This window comes from Cyphomyrmex costatus, unplaced genomic scaffold (genome assembly GCF_001594065.2).
Source record: "Cyphomyrmex costatus isolate MS0001 unplaced genomic scaffold, Ccosl1.0 scaffold223, whole genome shotgun sequence".
In the NCBI taxonomy this organism is placed as follows: Eukaryota; Metazoa; Arthropoda; class Insecta; order Hymenoptera; family Formicidae; genus Cyphomyrmex; species Cyphomyrmex costatus.
This window is the reverse complement of record NW_017276291.1, coordinates 379574-395147: the sequence shown is the minus strand read 5'-3', so window position 1 is coordinate 395147 and position 15574 is coordinate 379574. Positions and strand designations below refer to the sequence as shown.

Here is a 15574-nt window from a genome sequence, read left to right as displayed (position 1 = left end):
TAGCCGTCGCTTGTCCTTTGTTAAAAAGTTATTAACAAAAAAGTTTGAAAAAATGACGTTTTATTTCGGCACATTCAACATTATTTATTCAATATTTAAAGCATTCAATGGATACATATATATATCACTCTCATAATTCCAAAAAAGGTATCAATTCTTACGTCAAAATTATATATTCTCAGGGTCATGATCTTGACAATATTTGTAAAGATCAAGGTCATTGAAGCTTAGTCTTCTAATTGATACTTTTACTAAAATTTTTTTAATGCAATAAACAGAGCAATGAACCAAACATTATATTAATGTACTACAATTAAAGTTAATGTACTGAAAAATTTAAATATAATTAACATAATAAATATTCCAAGTGTTTCGATTTATACTAAACAACTCGATTATACTAAACAACAATTGTCAATGGATGAAAATTTGCAATTCTGAAAATATATAACTAATGCGCTTTGATGAAAATCTCTTTTTAAAACTTATCTTACATTAAATAAAGCGCATGATCCTCACATGTATGTATGTCCATAAATGTCTCTGCACAAGAACAGTGTAATAAACCTCCTGAAACCTAGATAACAATTGATTCTATAAAATGTTGAATTTCCGAAATTCAACCGCATAAATTCGCGTTACTTGAAATCCTCACAAATTTTTGCATTTAAAATGAGATAAATATATAATTTGGAAAAAGAGAGAGAGAGAGAGAGAGAGAGAGAGAGAGAGAGAGAACAAACATGCTGAGTCTGAAGTGCAATGAGTACAAGCAACACGAACAGACTTTAAGTTTATTCTTTTTCGCTGCACTCTCTGCACTAGTGTGCACAGTGCAACGAAAACAAAGTTTAATGCATGAAGATGAAGCCAGCGGCACATGGTGCTTATTTTCCTGTAGGATTGCTAGCTGGATTTGCGTACTTGCTGCTACGTTGGCAGCAGTGCTGGCTGTGCCACAGCATATACAGTAGCGCAAGGCTGCGCACAATGGAGGAACAGATATTAGATATTAAAATATTAACCTATCAGAATCGTGTATTCCGGTGTAACTGGTATCTGACAGGTTAATATTTTAATATCTAATGGGTGCATCCAGAAGCATTGACCGCTCACTGAGCGCTCAGTGAGCTCTTACATCTGATTGGCATGTTCCATTAGATCTAAAAATATAAACCAAACAGGTACAAGAGCTCATTGAGCGCTCAGTGAGCGATCATACTTCTGGATGTACCCATTGGGCGCGTTCAGCGGACTCAACAGCTGAGTGAGCATTCGCTGTTATTGGTGTATTCTGTTAGATCATCCAATCAGAATTTTAGATCTTGAATGTGCCCAATTGAGTGGAAACGCACGCATGCACACATCGATTGGCACCTATGCACCTATCGATTTTCGACACTGTGATTTAGTATGGATTTGCACTGCCTGTTTGTTTTTTTTTTTACATCACGATTTTACCGTCAATACTTAGCTATGTAGTACTTAATTTGAAAATAGATGTACTGGCGCTAGTGTACAGGAGGTTTTGCAAAAAATACTGAGATAGCCTCTCTCAAGCATCTCCCTGCTTCGTACTATGATCGATCTTGAGCGTCATAGTATGCTCCGCCGATCGTAGAACGCGGCTTATACTGTGCGGTTACAACGACGGTGCTCGGGCGGAGTCGGGCGCGCCTTCGATGACGGCGACGTCATGGCGCAAGATGGCCGTCGGTGTCGAGAATGGTGTATTGTAGACGAGGACTGGGTGGAATTCCGGGTAATAGGTGTGTCGGTGTTTTGACATTACGTGCAAGATAATACTCCATTAGAATGATGTCCTGCCGCGTTGTTGTCGTCGCTGCTGCGGGCTGAACTCAGAATTTTGGCTCTGTGCAGCGCAGTGCTCGTCGTGTAAGAATTGTATGTATAAATCGGCTCCGTGCGTTTTACCCAGTCTTTCTCTCTTTTATCATCTCACCTTTTCGCTCTTTCTCTCACACACATACACTCTCTTTCTCTCTGTCTCTCTGAAATCACTGATTTCCCTTCTGCAAATATCTGTTATTGTATATTTATGCAAGGATCTCCACAAAAGCTGCTTCTAACACTTCAGAATCAAAAAGGAAAAATTGACAAGAATCATAGCATAAATCGACATGTGTTGAGAAATTCGAGACTCTAAGAATGAAGTGTTACCGGCTTTCTTTGAAGTGATAACAATGCTTTGTGGGTGTAAGTAAACAAGCACAGAATCATTCAAAAATGCAATCAGAAGTTTGACAGCACTGAACTAGAGAAAAGAGCATGACAAAATATCTGAGGTAGAAGACTACTTCTCGTTGGTGTTTTCTCTCCTAAGTACTTTACAGAAGTGGCTGAGAATGCAATAGTATTGCAGCTAGTATCATTATTATTGCTACTATTATCATTATTATTAATGCTACTATGATCAACATAGTTGGTTGCTTCTTCCAAATTATTTGTCTGAAACTGTAAATAAAATTGAAAGAAGACCAAAAAAGTGATAGTTATGTCTTATAAAGAAATATACATATCTGAAAAAAGAAGAAATTCAGAAATAGGAAATTAGAAGAAAGAAGCGTTACTGTGTTCAGAAACAGTCTGATATTTGTTTTGAAAGAGGACGTGTTGAGATTGCGAAAATGTATAGATTCCATAATTAATCGTTTTCAAAATGGTGAAAAATTTCTGCAAACACAAGTAATCACATTGCGTGCAAAGTGATACTTCAGATTTCGTTTATAAAAACAAGAACAAGAATACAGATACAAAGAAATTGTTCAGTGGCCTTGGTAATGAATTGGTTTTTTGGGATACAAGAAAGAACACGTTTCAATAATTCGTGATTAAGGCTCTAAATTTATCATGATGTTTGCAAACTGTTTAATCCAGAATTGATCTGTGATCGATTAATTTCATTGAATAAAGCCTAATATTGATTTTTGTACTCAAATCTGATGAAAAATATTGTTAAATAATTTGAGAAACAAAAATGGGATGTATTCATAACTAAGCTGCAAAATTCTAAGTGATTAAGCATCCAATAAGGAGAAAGGAGCTGGTAAAGTAAGCAGTGGCTTTCGAATTTAACTGATAGTGCGAGACTGAGTCTCTCTCTTTCCCCTTCCTTCCTCCCTCTCTTCTTCTCGTGTCCCCTCTCTCTTTTTGATATAACTAAAAATTGCGAAATTGAATATGCACACGTCAAGAGTACATATATCCTACACGCGGCGAGGAGACTTTTTTACGTGCGACGACCTACACACAAATCTCTATCACTTGTGCGAAACGAATGCGCCGCGTGATCGGGAAATGTCTGTTTCGAATTCGTGACAGTAGACGAGTGGTTTCAATCAAAGCGAGAGCGATCGCGTGGAAGTCTTCGTTGAGGGAGAAATAGAGACGCGCGTGTTGTTTCTACGGCTTCATGCAGGGACATTTGATTTATATATAACGGCCGATTTAATTTAAAAAACAATAATATTTCGTTGAGGAACAAAACTATTGAAAAGTACTGGTTGTAAATCAATCGCGAACTCGTCAAAAAGCAAATTTTGCGAGGCAGTAAAAGCCATGAATTGGTCAACAATAAGCGCATGTTTCTCGGAATCAGCATTTGTTTTATTCACATGCATTAAAAGTACTTTCTCGTAGAAATTGAGGAGAGGGCTTATGTCATCACAGAAGCATTAATACGAAGCTGTAACTTGTATATGGTTGAAGTGAGCAAAAGAATAAGCAATTATTGACTAAGGAAAAATGCGAAGAATATGTTTCAGAAAATGAAAATGCTAATATATGGCTATGATTGGTCTATAACTTCTTAAGAGTCGGAGCATACACCTTTGCATGACGCATTAAACATAAGGAAATTAACTCCAATTAGAATTTATTTTATTGAAAGAAAATGGAGGACTTTGATTGATTCTTTTTTTTATACATTATGTGTTATGCAAAACTCTGTGCTCCTGTTCTAAGATTTTATATTTAATTTTAAATATATGAACGGATATAAATATCAACTATAAATATCAATTTAGAACGTGACAAATGGACGAGAGAAGGGAAAAGGGCAAGATAGAAAGAGAGAGAGAGAGAGAAAATGAGATAGAAGAAATAGTTGAGGTAAAATAAAATGAGATAAGTAAGAGAATGAAATAAGATCGGCAGGGAGAAGAGAATTGCGCCGATTTTTGTTTGTTTTTTTTATTATTATTTTTTTTATTATTATACTTTATGCATTCATACATAATACGCGCACGCGTACGTGTGACAAGTGTGGGTTCTGTGTGACTGTAAGTGTAGGTTACTGGTTACGTGTAATACGTGTAGTACGAGCGCGCGCGCGCATGCGTATACTACATGTATGTATCACTCTACATGCGCTTGTATCACGCGCTCAAATAGTACGCGTGGTCGTTGGAGGCGCGTGTAATTCGCCGGTAATTCTCCCACAGATCCATTGCTTCCGGGGTGTGAGAATAACAAAATAATATAATAATCTGAACGAGCGCAGCGAACTATCGCGACGTGACGACGATAGCGATACACCTACAACGTGCAAAATGTGGAATATGATGTGTGACGTGATGCCGACGATTGCGGAGGATAGTATGAGCCAGCGGAGCTCGCAATTCTCCGGCGAGGATGGGAACATCGAGCAGCTGATGGTGCAAATGCTAGATGAGCGTGATAAAATGATGGAATCGATGCGTGAGCACCAAGAACGGCTGCAGGAGATGGAAGCGCGATTGACAGAGGTTGAAAAGGAACGGGACGCCTTGAATCGCCAGCTTAATGCAAATATTCCCCAGGTAAGTCAATAAGTATGTTCGCATTGTTTACACTTTTCGTATACTCAGCATCTTCGCTTTCTCTTTTTTCGACACTCGAATGTATATTTATCTCATTTTAAATGCAAAAATTTTTCAAGATTTTTAAACAACGCAAACGAACCTGATTCTATATTTACTTATAATTGATTGCGTGCAAATTTAACGTGTTTCTAACAATAGCAGTCTTATCGTGATATTACAGTATTTTGAACAGAGAATAAACGTTTACAGAAAATGTACATAATTGTTTTAATAATAAAAAGGGATAAAAAGGTGTCAAGTGTAGAAAAATGAAGATGTTTTAATATATGTATATTTTATTTTATTGTACATTCTATCGATCGCAAAATTTGAAATCTTTTGTATTGATGATGTTAAAACGTTAAAAATTTTAAGATGTTAAGTTTATAATTTAATTACTTAGAACGAGATTGATTTATTTTATGGAAAGAGCAATGAAATTTCGGCTTAACAATTTCGTAATGATATATGACGACGAGATATTGAATTTGAATTTTTTCCTTAGACTAAATTTTTTTGCGTATATTATTTTTAATTATGTTATATGATCTTTTTAATTATTATTAATTATGTTTAATTATGATTATGGATCTTCGAAATTGCTAAAACGTTTACGTAACATACGTACCACAGAAGCTGATTTAATGTAAATTATCGCACACATATTATCTTTGTAGTTGCTCCACTTTCCGCGAGATGTACATGTTGTTAACAACGTAATTAACTCCTCGTTTAGTATATTTTGCTGTTGAAATACAGGGTGTTCAGTGTACCAATCCGCACGATTTAATTTAAATTTAAAAAATTGAAACAGTTTTTTAAATAAATAAAAATAATTATCTTGAATCTTTTTAAATAGCACTGTGCAATTTTTTTCATAACACTATATAAGGATATTTTATTGTATTTCCCACTAGGAAAAGTAGTATAACACTGGCGCACACTGATGTGAGTGCAACTGTATTGTTTCACCAGAGAGAAACCTGAAAGAGGACATGAGAGCCTTTTTCCTGTAACCGCAAAATGTCTCTGTGCACTACTGCCCTCTGAAGAAGTGGATGTCAACTACACAACAAAATTTACTTTCTTGCGGTACTCCTGATGGAAATAAATCGCTAAAAATTGTTAAAATCTCTATTAATTTGGTAGATTTTAGTTATTTCAGTGATTTGTTTTTATCAATAGCAGAGCAAAAGTGCACAAAGTATTTTGCGGATACAAAGAAAAGGTTCCTCATATCCTTTCTCTTTATTGTCAGATTTCTCTCTGGTTCCACTGTTAAAACTAGTTTACGTATTTTCAGTGTTTAATGTTATACTGACAAAAACTGATGCAGAAAAGTTGCACTCAGTTCAATTTTTTCTGCATTGCTTTAAAGACGGTAAAGTTCAGTGAAAGTTAAAATTAATTGAAATTGTGTTTGTGCTTTAAGGAAGGCATCATATTGCGTTAAGATATAATATTATTCTAATTAACTTCAAATCAATAATATGGTTTTTAGTTTCAGATATGTATAATAAGCATCCATGCAATAACCTAAACCTAAACTTAAACATTTGGATATTTAAATTTTTTGAAATTGAAGAAAAATTAATAAAAGTTTTTTTGTAAGAAATAAATAATAAAAATTAGAATATTATTATAAAATAAATCAGTAATATGTTTCACGAACCACACTAAATCTGTACGTATGTGAAGCTGGCATATCATTTCGTAGAAATTTATTAAATATTGGGGTGTGTTAAGTTAGTTTTGACGAGACGAAGAGTTCCCTATAGATAATAACAAGAGTGCCGTTTAATAAACATTAAAAAAAAATTTTTTTTAAATGGGTTGCTAACTTTTTATCGAATTTCGAGGTGGAATAGTTCTGAGCGGCTTAATAGCTTTAATTTGCGATTGCCTAGAGTTCCTGATATGTAAAAAAAATTTTCGAATATTAAAAAAAAATTAAAATTTTTTTAAAAATTAATTTTAGATACAATAGTTCTGATGATAATTCCTGCCTCTTTTTGACGATACGAAAAGTTCTCTATGATTTTTAATGACATATGCGCTTAATAATCATTTTTTATTAATTTTTAAAAAATGGGGTGCTAACTTTTTAATGAAATTCAAGGTCGCATAGTTCTGATCAGCTTAACAGGACTATTTTGTGAATACTTAGAGTTCTTGATACAAAAAACATTTTTGAAGAATAATAAAATTAAAAAAAAAATAGTAGAAATCTTTGAAAAATTTTTTAAGAGTACCAAGTAGTTCTTATAGTTCTTGACGAGTCCTATCGAAAACTATAGGTGCAAAAGCGATTGAACCAACAGTTTGCAAGATACAGCGACATTTGTCAGAAGATCAACAATTTTTAGACTGAGTATATTTCAGAAACCGTTGGTCCAATCGCTTTGAGCCCTCATACTTTTCGACAGAACTCGCTGAGGACTGTCCAGAACTTCGAACAGAACTATTCGGTACTCTCAAAAAATTTTTGACCTAAAATTTTTTTCCAAGTCCCACGTCGGAAAATTTTTTGAAAGTACCGAGTAGTTCTGAGTAGTGTTTCTTATAATTCTCGACGAGTCCTATCGAAAACTATTAGGTGTAAAAGCAATTGAACCAACGGTTTGCAAGATACAGTGACATTTGTCAGAAGATCAACAATTTTTAGACTGACAATGAGTATATCTCAGAAACCGTTGGTCCAATCGCTTTTTCACCTTACATTTGATACGATAGTCTGAGCATATAAACAGAAAATAAATTTTTTACCTAATTCTCTCTGTAGAAAACGCTACGTAAAAATAAATTTAAAAGTTTTTATAGTTTTATAGATACTTTGATAAATCAATAACTGTGTGATTGAGAGTTGATCAATATTATTACAAAATAATCAATAATAATCAAGCCTATAAAAACCGATTTATATACAATATATGTAAAAATTATTTATTAAAGAAATGGTAAATGCGTCTTAATTTTAGCTCATGATCAGTATCTGATTGATGGTATTAGCAAGTAAAAATTCGTTCGAGCATTACAATTAATCAATCAGATACAATAACATAAGATATGTGTTAAATCCGTCAATAATTAAAAATATGAAGATCCAGCGGTAAAATCTTCGAACATCTCAATATTTGGCAGAATTAAATTAATGAAATATTTAACTGAAAGTCAAACAAATCATCTTAGTTACCTTAATAACAATATAAATAGTTAATTACTTACATTGTAAAAATTGATTATAAGTGATGTATTAGATAATGTGTAATATTAAAACAATGTATAAGACATGATTTTAATTATACATAATAAATGAGAGATTGATGACATTGTATTATCATGTTTGTACACATGAAAAATAAATACTTTCAAAGACCATGAGAAGGAAGAGTTAAAATTTCATAGACATCACAATATAACGGATCAAAAAATTCTGTGTTTTTCTGCAAATTTAAACTTTGTTTTTTGTTGTAAATAAATATCATTTCTGATAACAATTTTTTATTTAGCGATCTTTGTTCATGCATTGTCTCAACATTTCAATCAAAGTCCTATTTCTTTCTATGTTGTATTATGATACTATTGACACTTACATGTTTTTCTATTATTATGATTATGATGCTCGTTAACTCATGTTTTTAACTACTTATCACTCTTGTCAGTAATCTTAGTTTGGCCCACATAAGATGCCTTACATCCACCACGGTTAATTTTATAGACTACATTTGAGTGTGAAGAAGTAATTTATCTTTTTCAACTTTAATAAAAAAACTTTATTTGTTAAGATTTGTGTAAGCTATCCGCTCAGGTTGTTTTTTAATCATAGATTCAGAATACGTACTAGAGAGAGTAATAGTTTAGATAAGATATATATGATAAAGTATTTGTATATTTGATTAATATTGAGATTTCGAATGCGTTTAGACACTGCGAATTTTTTTAAGTTTGTGATATGTAATCGTACGAAAAATATTACGAGAAAATTATCATTTAATATTTATAATAATTTTTTGTTTACAACAAGCTTTACTAAATAAGAGACAGTTTATTAGAACTCTCTAGATTTTTTAAGAAATTGCATTGATTGAAAGCAAAATTATATATTAAAAATTAAAAATCAAACAGATTACTTATTATTGCCTAATAAAGAATCATAGAAATAGTAATATATGATATTAATTCTTTGCTGTAAAAAACAAAAATTATATAGAAAATAATTTGTATTTTTGAAGTAAAGAATGTGTTTTAAAGTAGAGAATTTGTGTAATTGAAGCAAAAAATACTTATTGTAGTCTCACTTACATGTTCTGATGTCCCTTTATGCCATCGATGTGACAGATTTCGTCACCTGAAATAGTAATCAACCTTAATGATTAATATCTTGGTTCACAGAGCAGAGTGACACTTTTTTTTTGTCAGATTCGTTTATTTTGTATAAAAAAGCGCTAAAAAACCTAATTCTTTTATCAACATCGGAGATAAGATAAGAGTTTAAACTCAATAATATATTATGTTTATTAATATATTATTAATCGAGACACTTAGACCGACTTTACCGATATAGTATAAATCTCTATATACATAGTACAGATCGCAGCGCACGCTGATCATGTATATCGCTAGCGCCTTTTGTGCAAAAAATGTCAGAACACGAAAGGAATGTCCGGTGATCGACGACGTTGACGATGACAACGAACGACGTATCTAAATCTGAAAAGTTATAGATCCGGAATTTGCGCCGCAATATCTCCGCTTATAGGGTATGTAGAGAAAAAATAAAAGCACTTTCATTACACAATTCGAATTGCTATCGAATTGCTTGAGATTCAAAAATCTCAATACTCTGCAACTCGAGGTCTCGCGTAAAGTATACGGTAATGTTGCTGCGCTTGCTTAACGCCGAAACATTATCGTGTCTCCTGATATAAAAGTTCACGTTGAATTATTTAGAAACTAAAGATTTAATTTCGACCGTTATAGGCATTTATTGTCTATTTTTTTAAAGAAAATAAAAAATATAAAAATTTAAAGAAGCAATGGAGACAGTGACCACCACGTCCTCGCCGTTGTCTCTGGATTTGACTGAGAGTGGTCAAGTAGGCTATTTTCATCGGCTGAAGCAAATAATTAAACTTATACCATCTCTCTAGTATTCATGTTTCCGGATTTTTTTTAAATTTCAATTTTTTCATAATCTTATTTTAGCAGTGCTCAAAAGAAAACGTTGAAAAATGGCACATTTATCTTTTTTTATGAAATATCTAAAATATGTGACTTTAACGGAGCACAAACATTTTGAATTTCAGATTTGCCATCATTGATTTTTCTATTAATGAATTCTTAGTGTCAACGTGTCTTAAAGAATATGCTTAGATTCATTTTGATAAAAATTTGGTTACTGTAACACATTATGTATAAAACGCTAAGACGGCCTTCATATTCCTATTTTCATAATTTATCCTTTCATTTTTTGTGAGGTTAGTATCTTATTTATTTTAAATTAATTTTTTTGTAGTTCCGAATGCACCCCGAAGAGTTCTGGAGTTCTTGTCTAAAATTAAAAATATTTCTGGCTAATTAAGCCAGAATTAAAAATCCAATACAAGGTTGTCACAAGTCAGAGTCAGGGAAAGTCAGGGATTTAGCAAACTTTTCTGGAAAAATAAAATAGCTGTAAAGAAATTTAAAACATCTGTTTAGCTCGGTGTCTGTTTTATTTATATAAAAGTTATAATGCGTTTTCATATTTAATGTAAAAATAAAAATAAGAGGAACGATCTCTAAAAGTCTTGATCTTGATATACGATATCAACATCATAATCCTGAACAGCATTTGAAAGGTTTTTTAATCATCAGTTGGACATTATAAATAACTCTAATGCCACAATAGTTCTATAAATTTAATATAACTCATAAAATATTCAATGGAAAAATATTTTGTTATAGTGTTGTGAAAATCTCTCGAGATAAGCTACAAGAATAAGCATTAAAAATGGAGATTTTTATTTTAAAAAATTGTTATGAGTTTAATCTAACCTTGGCAACGTCACCCAAGATCAAATTGATGAAACCAATATATTGATCTTTTTAAACCCTACAACTTTTGTCTGAGCATTTTTTTTATTAGATGTTATCCTGCGAAGACGAAAAAATGGTCTGAAACATTCAGTATAATAATATATACTACATATGTGTATACATATACGTATATATTACATTTATGGTTATTTCTTAACAGCACGTCGAAATTTTATTAGACTTAAAAAGACAGCTAAACTACTGAAATAATATCATAATTAAATTTTGATGCCTAATAGGTCAGAATATTACTGTGAGAGAAAGAAAGAGAGAGAGGGGGGGAGGCGACTTCGAAAGCTTAGGACTTAGGACGCTCGCACGGAATGCAAGAAATTCGGGTTTGACTCCCGGCCGACATAATATTTTTTGTAATAAATAAATTTATTTACAGATTATATTATAATATAAAGACTTGTTTAACTGTGATATCTATAAATGTCTTAGTATAAAAATTTAATTGCGATGTTATTTCGATAGTTTAGCTGCATTTTTAAATCTAACATACACACGTACATACACAAACATACACACAAGGGTGAATCAAATATAAGCGAGAATTTCGCTCTGGAACCTAGAAAATGTAAAGTAGAACAATGCAACGTTAAGGATATTTTAGTGGGGCTGTTAGAATGAGATTTCTAGTCTGAGAGCGTCCTCGGGTTGGTACATCTGCAACAAGATGGTTTATCCGTCTGTTGCGTAACGGATCATAATTAAATTTTTGCCGAAGAAGGGGGATTCGGCCTGGTGAAATTTTCCATAAATTACGTCAACAAGTTCGGGGAATTAACCCTTTCACAGCCTCGTGTGTTCTTTTGGCACAAAACTTTATCTAGAAGAAAGTCGAAAATGAGAGTCACGATTGCCATCCCAGGACGAATCTAACGGAAGACAATGTTCGTGCAGTTCTTCTGGAGACCGACGACGCATTTTGCCGAAATTTCTGTTTATCTCGGAAACAATTATGGTACTATCCAAAAAACCATCTCAGATGAACTGGAATACGAAAAAGTTTCAGCTTGTTGGATCCCGCATCTTCTCACGAAGCAGCACAAAAATGTTTGCGTCAAACACGTCAAAAATTGGAGCAAATTTCCTAAGGTGCACTTGAATACCCCTCCTCTAGGTCCATCCACTTAAATCCACGTGACTTTCATTCTTTACATGCTTTAATTCTTATACATGCTTTAATTCTTGAAAGAGAGAAAGAAGCGTTTTGTGGACGATGCAAGAGTGGAGGCCTTTGTACACAATTGACTCACAACACGTCTACCATCCTTTTATAATGGGTGCGTTCAGTGGACTCAACAGTTGAGTGAGCGCTTGCTGTTATTGATACATTTTTCTAGATCTAAATTATAATGGGTGCGTTCAGTGGACTCAACTGTTGAGTTCGCTGAACGCGCCCAATGACAGTATGAAGAAGCTTCCAGTTAGGAAAATGTGTTTCCACAGCAGGAGGTTCCGTAGAAAAATAAAAAATATTTTGTATTTTTATTTTATTTAAAAAATATTTTAAAAGAAATTCTTGTTTATATTTGATCAACCCTTGTATATATGTATATATATATATAAATATAACTAACTACAGAGTCTGGGTATGAAAATGATTCGAGTGAACACTTCCATTTTTAGATTAATAATCACTACTATATTTATTGAGGCTAAGTACACAGAGGTGTGTGCTAAGCATTTTGGTCTCAATTTCTTCTGTCTTTAATTTTCCCCCTCCTCTGCCTGCTCTCAACAACCAGCGCCATTCACACGGGTCCGTTACCACATTCGACTATTCCTGATAGTCTTCGGTTCCCGAGAATAAGGCTTTATTTGGTCTTAGGTCTCTCACCGTCACCTTCTTCAATCATTTCGTACCGGTCACATCCTTTTTCCTGAGAAATCTTATAGAGACCTTGGTACTTGTATTTTAATTTTGAACCCTACCCAAACTGAATTCGTTTAATGACTACTAAATTATTTATGTGATAGCTGCATGGCTGATCTACATTTCCAATCGTACGCCCTTTTATTTTCTCATTAAATTCTCGCAATGCTTTCTTTTGTTGTAGTTCTCAATATCTTACGTTCCTCATCGAATAAAGAAATGCTTTCTTGCTCAATCAGCGCTAACAGTTCGATGTCTTCTTTCTGGCGCATCTTTACTCCGAAAAATACTTCAAAAGAGCTAGTTCCTATAATGCTTCGCTGATGAGTACTGTTTATTGTACTTTGCACTTATCTATTGCATCGATCTAGATAATCAGAAGAGGCAATGTCTGATGAATAAACAAGATGCGAGAGAACATTCTATTCCAATTCTAACAATGCTTCCGTGATCTCCTTAGCAACATGTGGTCTGGTATTGCCAATTTGGATAATTCATATGACATTCACTTTTTATACTTCTGGATTTTTCACATTGCATTTAAACAACGAACAATTGTTGAATGATCAACTCCCAGTTGTGTTGCAAACTCACGATTCGATTGGGCTGAATCTTCATTAAGTAATGCTTGCAATTCATCAATTTATGTTAAACATTAGATTAAAGGAAATTTTTTTACATTTACTTATAAATATATATAAAACATGTATTTGATCTCTAATGCTTGCGATGGCCGTCATTTATAGTATTAATTTCAAACTGTCAACATCTCAGTGTATAACATGTATGAACTTCATGTAAGTTTAATTATACATTATCCTATTTAAATTATATAATAACTTAATCTAATACTTAGTAAATTTGGCAATTTGATAATTTGCGTAGCAATGGAGATAAATCAGACAGCGTTTATACATAACATATAGACATGAACATACACAACATTACAAGACACGCGCTTTTTAAGAATTGTGGGTATGTTAAGTTAGCACTCCTATAGTACTCAGGAGTTCTGATTAGAGTTTCCACTTCCTTTTGACGAGACGAAGAGTTCCCTATAGTTAATAACAAGAGTTCTGCTCAATAAACATTCTTTTTACATTTTTTAAAAATGGAGTGCTAACTTTTTATCGAATTTCGAGGTGGAATAGTTCTGAGCGGCTTAATAGCTTCAATTTGCGATTGCCTAGAGTTCCTGATATATAAAAAAAATTTTCCAATATTATAAAAACAAAATAAAAAATTTTTGAAAAATTAATTTTTAGATACATTAGTTCTGATGATAATTCCTGCTTCTTTTTGACGATACGAAGAGTTCTCTATGATTTTTAATAACATATGCGCTTAATAATCATTTTTTAATAATTCTTTTTAAATGGGGTGCTAATTTTTTAACGAAATTCAAGGTCGCATAGTTCTGATTAGCTTAGATCAGCTTAGATTAGCCTTGGATCTCGCTCCAGGTGCGTTTGTTGAAAAAAATACGTCTATAACAAATTGTAGAAGAGAAAATTTCCTGCAAATTATGTCGAATAAAATTTTTTGTCATATCAGTAGTTTTCCCGTAACGGTCCATCAAAATAACGTTAATTTTTCAATAATACTAAAAATGGTATAAATAAAAATAGGACAAAAGAGCCAATTACTTAAAACGAACAAATTTAATTTTAAAAAATCATGATATATTATACAAAATAACTAAAACAAACGTTTTGACTCCGATATAGATATAATATACTAACAATATTTTATTCTACACCACTAGAATATGAAGTATAAGACGCGTTTTTTTTTTACGTGGTTCTTTTTTCCCAGCAGTAGGCCTGCTCCACAGCATTAAATTAATTTTATTTTTGAACATTTATGTATACCCGATGGACCGGGTTTGTTGACAATATCAGAAATTAATTGTTTTTTTTTTTCGTTTTTGTTCTCATGTGGCATTATTTCATCAAAATCTTTATCGTCTTTTTCGAAAGTTACTGTTTGTATATTTTCACATGAATTATTACAATTAACGCACATACTGGAGCACTTTAATTCTGCTTTTTTACACCCACATGCTCTGCGACATCCTTTCATACACCTACATGAAATGGTAATGAGTAATGCTTGAGGCGCAGGAAGTCTGTCAGTGATGAATGGCATTGATTCTGTTGCTTCTTTTTTATTCCCATTTTTCGGGATTTTTTATGAATCCGTACCATTGCTGGACTTGATGATATGTCCGAAGAAGAGAATGCTGCCTGGCTGCATCTTCCGTTGATGGTAACGATGCAAGATTGAATTTTGTTTTATACACAGATTGCATAAAACATTGGTATCTTATGTTATTGAACGATATAACGTTATCATTGTATCCGTATAACGTTACTAATACTCGTTTTCCGGTTTTAGCTATACTGTGAGGATCAGCATTTTCTTTTCTAAATACTTTAACTATCTTGTTCAGTTTTATATTTTGCCTTAATATATTTAGGAGTTTTATTTTTCCTTGGTTAAAAGAGCTGATATATTATCGCAATCACTGAAAACATGCAATGTTTTCAGCTACAGATTTTTCTACTTGCAAACTTGTACTAGAATATATTTGTTGTTCAATTTTACTCTTTCCAAGTTTGAGTAGATATATATTTAGATAACTAGAAGCTAATGCTGTTAACAAAACTAAAAGATTCACATTCTTGCCAATAATTATTACAGAATCAAATGACTGATGACTTGCTGATTGTTGTGATAATAATTAATCTCG

The 15574-nt window shown here is 32.7% G+C and overlaps 1 protein-coding gene across 9 annotated transcripts in view; it reads left to right on the top strand.

The window, feature by feature from the left end:
* Positions 1 to 3679: 3679 nt before the first annotated feature.
* The window catches only part of Liprin-alpha (PTPRF interacting protein alpha), a 60251-nt gene continuing 48356 nt past the window's right edge, over positions 3680 to 15574 (top strand). For all 9 annotated transcript variants that reach the window (XM_018539869.1, XM_018539872.1, XM_018539866.1 and 6 more), the window contains exon 1: positions 3680 to 4820. In XM_018539869.1, the coding sequence (XP_018395371.1) occupies positions 4572 to 4820 (249 nt within the window). In that variant the 5' untranslated portion in view covers positions 3680 to 4571. The remainder of the gene's footprint in view (positions 4821 to 15574) is intronic.